The 6,735-nt window shown below is 44.0% G+C and overlaps 1 protein-coding gene across 1 annotated transcript; it reads left to right on the top strand.

The window, feature by feature from the left end:
* Positions 1-858: 858 nt before the first annotated feature.
* Positions 859-6,365, top strand: LOC149260918 (uncharacterized). The gene is made up of 2 exons (XM_089461532.1): positions 859-1,958; positions 2,147-6,365. The coding sequence occupies exons 1-2, from the start codon at positions 859-861 to the stop codon at positions 6,363-6,365; spliced, it is 5,319 nt and encodes a 1,772-aa protein (XP_089317658.1).
* The last annotated feature ends 370 nt before the right edge of the window (positions 6,366-6,735 follow it).

The raw sequence follows: 6,735 nt of genomic DNA, 5'->3' as shown, positions 1-6,735 counted from the left end.
TAGGCTCCAAATTGACATAGGGAAAGCTCATCCAAAATAGTCATCTCCTCCGAGACGTCATTTCTTTACCCCACCTTAGTAACTAGTTCAACCGTTATTTGAGAAATTCAAATCCCATAACTAAATTAATCTTGACCGCGTGAATGAGGGGAAGGCTTGTCCGTTCAGGCATAACTAAATTAATCTTGACCATGTGAATGAGGGGAAGGCTTGTCCTTTCAAGCCCAAGCTCCTTGGTTGTAATTCATTACTAATGATTAAATGACATGTGATTATGAGTTACAATGTTGTGATCCATCATATCCACATATAAAATGTTAATAAATTGTGTAGTAGCTCCACCTTTCATTTTTCCAAAGGAAATCAAGATTTGAGGCAACCCCTTTATTAAGCAAAAAGTTGACCTACTAATTTAGTTCTTATAATGTTCAATAAAATAAGAAATTATACAAACTATCAATCTCTTTTTGAATTGTGATCTGATCAAGGTTAAATTATCATTAGTTAGAGTTGATTTTGAGAGAATTATATTTATAACTATAGTTGAACCAGATAAATTTTTTTGTTATGACTTAGTTTACTAAAAGTTGTGATGACTTAGTTTACTAAAAGTATCTCTAAATAAATAAATAAAAACAGAAGAATATGTTGGATTATCTATAGACTTTCCATATCCCCAAACAAATTATATTTATAAATTTCCTTCAATATGAAAAAACAATGTTTATCAAAAGGTTTCCAAAGTGTTTTTACGCCTGCGGACTTCAGAGCTCGGCCCGCAGCTAGGGTTCTGACCCCGCCGCCCTGTGCTGGCTGCTGCGCCCCAGCGCACAGCTCCCCCCCTCCCTCTGCAATCAGATGGAGGCCCCTGAGGGCCCTTCTCCCCCACCGGATCCGCCCCCTGAAGTTTCAGCATTCAAGAATCTGATAGCGAACGGATCTCTTCGGCAACCTTCACTGACCCAGCAAAAATTCATTAAAAGGTTGGAATCGATCCCTTCTGTTGCCCTGCCAGAGGAGGATACCTGCAAAGCCGCTCTGAATCTGTCTGAAAAAGGCCTCATTGGCCAGTTTACAGGCCTATGGCCCTCTCCCAAATCTGTGGAGGATTGGACCCAAAGAAACTGGCAACCTCTCATAAAAAATGGAGTGAAGAGTTACTTCGTGGGCAAAGGGTACTTCGTCTTTGTCTTTGAATGCTCAGAAGACAGAAGCCTAATATTCAGAAACGGCCCCTACTTCATGGGGCCGCAGGGACTCTATCTAAATCAATGGAATCCAGATTTTGATCCCACTCAAGATGTTCCATCCGCGGTACCGGTGTGGGTTAGACTTCCCCATCTGCCCCTTCACTGCTGGAACCAAAAGTCGTTCCAGACCATTGGGAACGCTCTAGGCAAGTATATAGATCAGGCAGTAAGAAGAGATCAATACTCCTGTGCGCGCATCTGCGTCGAAGTGGATCTCGAAGAAGGATTGCCGGAAGCGATCAAGCTCACGGTGGCAGGTTGGTCTCACATTCAAGAGCTTGATTACGAACAGCTCCCATTTAAATGCAGACACTGTCATGGCTATGGCCACTTCGCCAAGAACTGTAAGAAGAAAGCAGAGGAACAGGTTGAGAAACAGAATGGAGAACAATGGACATTAGTCCAAAGATCAGTCCAAGCAAAGAAAAACTCAGGAAAAAGCGCTCCAACAAGTGACAGGAACAATGATACCCCAGCTCAGGAAACGGGAGACATCGAAAAAGGATCTGAGGAGGCGCAACCAGATCTGCCGACCAAAGCTCAGGCTAATGAGAATCCTGAGGAAACCCCATCAAATAGCAAAGAGGCAAGAGGTGAAATCCACATAGAAGCCAACCAAGGCAGCCCTTCAAGTCCCACGTATGCTGACATGGCGAAGAAAAAGCCAGCTATAAGCTCTGAGTCTTCAGAAGAAGAACTCTATGAGAGGCCTTTAAAAAGACCAGGAAGGAAATCCCGTAAAGAAAAAAGAGAAGAAGAAGCAGAAAGGTTCAAAACCCAAGGGAGCCAATCCACGATAGAAATGACAATCGGGAGAAGTAACAGGCCCAGGACTTCCAAGGGCGGCTCCACCCCAAGCATAGGTAAATAATGAAATTAGTCTCTTGGAATTGCAGAGGATTGGGGAGCCCCGCAAAAGTCGAAGCAGTAAAAGACCTTCTAAAATCGGAACCTGCAGATATCCTCATGCTCCAAGAGACTAAGATAGCAGGACAAGCCCTGCTAGAAACCGGAAACTCAAAATGGAAGAAGAATTCAGGCATAGCTGTCAGCGCTCGGGGAACCTCGGGAGGCCTGGCAACGCTCTGGAATGGAGACCTATACCAGCTGCTTAGCACTCATGAGACCTTGCACTGGATCTACACAGAACTCATCCACACTTCAAGTAAGTTAACTATCTCTTTGGTCAATCTTTATGTTCCAGTTAACTATTCAGAAAAAAGAGACTGTTGGAAGTCTTTGGCAGATTTCCTCGAACAGGAAGCCCCTAACAACATCATCCTCGCGGGTGATCTCAATATTGTCCTGAAAGCCAAAGAAAAAAGAGGAGGCACTGATCACAAGGACCCTATGGTGGGCGTAGTGGAGGAAATCGCTCAGACTTGGGATCTACATGACATTAATCCAATACACGGTTTATATACCTGGTCAAATAATAGATCTGGAGCAGACCACATCTCTGCCCGGCTTGATCGTTTTCTAGTACAATCTCTCCTCATGAACAAGAAAATCATATCATCAAAAATCTTGCCCAAATTGTCCTCGGATCACAAGCCAATTCAGCTCTGCCTAGAAGACGAAGAAGACTTGGGCCCCATTCCCTTTCGATTCTCTCCTCAGTGGATTGAAAGAGAAGGCTTTATGGACACGGTGAAAATATCCTGGAACACCCCCATTGCAGGATCCCCAAGCTTTGTTTGGGAGCAAAAACTGAAGCTCACTAAAAAAGCTTTGAAAGAATGGATCAAGAAGCCAGCGCCCAATCCCACCTCTCTAAGAGTTGCAGCTGTCCAGGACCTGCATTCCCTGCAAAATAATATGGAAAACAAAATTATTAGTGAAAACCTCTTGGAAAAGGAAATTAGAGCGCAGAGAGCAGCCTATAAATCTTTCAGAAACGAGGAAGAATATTGGAGACTAAAATCAAGGAGCCTGTGGCTAAAAGGAGGGGACCGCAACACCTCCTTTTTCCACCGGCAGTACAGGGCAAGATTGTCTAGGAATCACATAACAGAAATAAAGACCATGACGGGCCAAATCTGCAAGGGCAATCAACAAGTTAAAGAAGCTGCAGAACAACACTTTCAGAATCTCTTCAGCTCGGATGACCAAGGTGAAGAAATGGAGGAAGCAAAATTTCTCAATCACATTCCCTCCTTAATTTCGCCTGAGGACAATGCAGAGTTATGTAAACCTGTCACAGAGGAAGAAATTATCAATACCATCTGGTCCATGGACTCTGACAAGGCCCCCGGACCGGACGGCTTTTCCATCCACTTCTACAAAGTCTGCTGGGACATAATAAAATATGACCTTCAAAGGATGGTAAGGGGATTCATGGCAAAAGCCAAAGTAGGTGGTAGTACCAACTCAACCTACTTAGCTCTGATCCCCAAGGAATCTAACCCGGAAACTTTTGCCAGATTCAGGCCAATCTCCTTATGTAATGCTTCCTATAAGATCTTGGCAAAGCTGATGGCCAATAGAATGAAGCCCTTGCTCCCTAGAATCATCTCAACATCACAAGGAGGTTTTGTGAAGGGTAGACACATCCTCGACAACGTCATCCAAGTTCAAGAGACCATCCACTCAAGCCAACAGAGAAAGGAGAAAGGCATGTTAATAAAGCTAGATATGGCAAACGCGTTCGACAGAGTTAACAGAGAATTTCTCAGCAAAGTCTTGCTGTCCTTTGGCTTCTCCATTCAGTTTGTTAATCTTCTAAAAGCCTGCATGAACAATCCTTGGATAGCTCCTCTCATAAATGGCAGACCTGCAAACTTCTTTAAAGCGAAGAGAGGCATCAGACAGGGATGCCCTCTCTCTCCCTATCTTTACATCATAATGGCAGAAGCATTGAGCAGAAAACTCGAAGATGAAAGACTGTCAGGCTCCATCCCGGGCCTCAAAATCACCAGTAGATTAAGCCCCATAAACCATGCTTTATTTGCAGATGATTCGATTCTTCTGGGGGGTGCCTCAATCAGAATTGCAAAAGCCTGTGGCAAGGTCATTAGGAGCTACTGCAAAGTCTCAGGAGCATTGGTAAATGAAAGCAAAAGTGAAGTCTACAGCTGGAATACAAACCACCAGGAACTCATTAACATAGCCAACACTCTTGGATTTAAAGGGCATTCTCAATGGGAGAGCATCAGATATCTCGGCCTACCTATAATCTCAGGAATAAACAAAAGATCGCTGTGGAGTGACATAATCTGCAAATTCAAAGCCAAAATCTCGAAATGGGGAGGCCATTGGCTGACAAAAGGAGGTAAGGTTGTTTTAATCAAATCACAGCTCTCCTCTTTAATAATTTACCAAGCTGCATTTCTGCTTGCTCCCAGAAATATCATGGACAAAATCTCTTCTCTTCTTAGGAATTTCCTCTGGCAAGGGGGCAGGGGCAACGACAAGAAACTGCACCTGGTCAACTGGGAAACAGTCAAGAAGCCTCTCGATGAAGGAGGTCTCCAAATCAAAGATCCCTCCCTGGTTAATCTTGCTCTAGGCAGTAAGATCCTGTGGAAATTGTATAAAGAGCCAAGTCACCCTGTCAGCGCCACTCTTCGCTCAAAATACACTACCAGCGGTGAGCTAAGAAACCTTCGACTGGACCACACAGCCAACAGCACTCTTTTGTGGAAACTCTGTCTCAAGAGCAGCAAAATTTTCAATAGTAAAATCTACAGAATACCGGGGAATGGCAAGAAAACCAGCATCTGGAATGATAGGATAATGGGGCGAGATGCCATAAAGGATAACGAAGAAATCGCAGGCTTAATAGAGTGGTTAACCTCTTCCGGGAAGACAAGTCTCTACGACATATCTGAATGGGACCAGCAAGGCGATTGGACAGGTTGGGCAATCCCTGCACCACCAGCCCATCTACTGCATCAACTGAACATCTTCATGGAGCAACTCGAAGAGGCCGCCCCGATCCACAGAGCAATGACAGATCGATGGGGTTGGGGCCATTCTGGCGATTACTCTGCTGCGGAAGGATACAAAGCATATCAAATAAAAGGAAACAGCAAGCACAGTCCAGCGCTTTGGAAAAACATATGGGCTCCCACTGCTCTTCCGAAAATCAATTTTTTTGTCTGGACCCTGATCCATAATAAGATCCTAACAGGTGATAACCTTGCAAAAAGAAGTTTTGCCGGCCCTCATTGGTGCGCCCTCTGTAGAAGCCACGCCGAGACTGTGCAACACCTTTTTATCGACTGTCAATTTGCAAAGGCAGTTTGGGAACATACGCTGCAAGATCTACATATAACCTCCCCGGCTCGCATAACAATTCCGGATCTCTTTTCTGAATGGAACCGCCGGTACCCTCGACACATACAGCAAAAATCGATTTGGAATAAAATTTGGAATGCGCTGCCCAAGTTCGTCTGCTGGAAAATCTGGTTGGCCCGCAATCAGAAGGTTTTCAAGGAACATCAGTTAACTTCTTTGCAGGTAGCAGCCAAGGCTAGATCGCTTCTCCTAGAGACGGTGCAGCAACAGTACTATAAAGAAGATGAAACTCTACAACAGGTTGAGAAGCATTGGATTGGAAAGCTTACATTGCAAAACAGGAAAACTCTCTTTGCACCTAATCTTGAGCACCCAACCTGGAAGAAAAGAGATGCAGATGACACATTCCAGAAGTGGTGGAGAGCTCAAAACATTCATACAATATTCTTTGACGGGGCTTCTAAAGGTAACCCTGGCCCCTCGGGCGCCGGTGGGATCATCTTCTCTCCTGAAGGGCGCTCCAGAGATTTTTTCTATTGGGGCCTCGGCGTGAAGACCAACAATCAAGCAGAACTTCTCAGCCTCCTTAAAGCCTGCCAAATTGCCAGAGCAAAAGGGGTCAAGGATATCCAGATCTTTGGAGACTCGGAGATTCTAATAAAGAAGTTGAGGGATGGAGAGTTATTCCGAAATGTAGGCCTCAACAGAACTCTGGAAAGACTAAAAAGAACTCTTTCATACTTTACAACCACCAAATTATATCATATTCTCAGAACTTCCAACAGTGAAGCGGACTTGATGGCAAACAAAGGAAGCGCACTGGTCAGAGGGCGGCTCTTCATCAATGAGGATAGCTTCATAGAAACTCCTCCATAATAGATTGTTTCAGCAGCTGTATTAGAAGCACAAGCAAGTTGTAAGCAGGGCTGCCTCGGCAAAGCCCCTCTCCTTTTCCACCAGATTCAATAAAATTCCATAACCGTTTCAGTTAAAAAAAAAAAAAACAATGTTTATCAAGATTGCCTATATATAATATTTGTGAAATCCCTACACCAGCTTTGTTGTCGAACACTCCAGCAAGAAATTCATACAATGTCACCGCCCGAGTTACTTGATACTACGAACAATCACTTTCTTGGATGTATAACACAAAATTTTCCATAATCTGAAGATCAACTTCAACCCGTTTCAGAATATATGTGTCCAAATGTTACAAATTAATGTTTAAATTTTGAAGTTTTGGACT

Source organism: Pinus tabuliformis, chromosome 6 (genome assembly GCF_031772625.1).
Source record: "Pinus tabuliformis cultivar Carrire ecotype Pingquan chromosome 6, CPIR1, whole genome shotgun sequence".
NCBI classification, from domain to species: domain Eukaryota; kingdom Viridiplantae; phylum Streptophyta; class Pinopsida; order Pinales; family Pinaceae; genus Pinus; species Pinus tabuliformis.
Note: the sequence above shows the minus strand (reverse complement) of the source record. Positions and strands in the feature narration are given on the sequence as shown.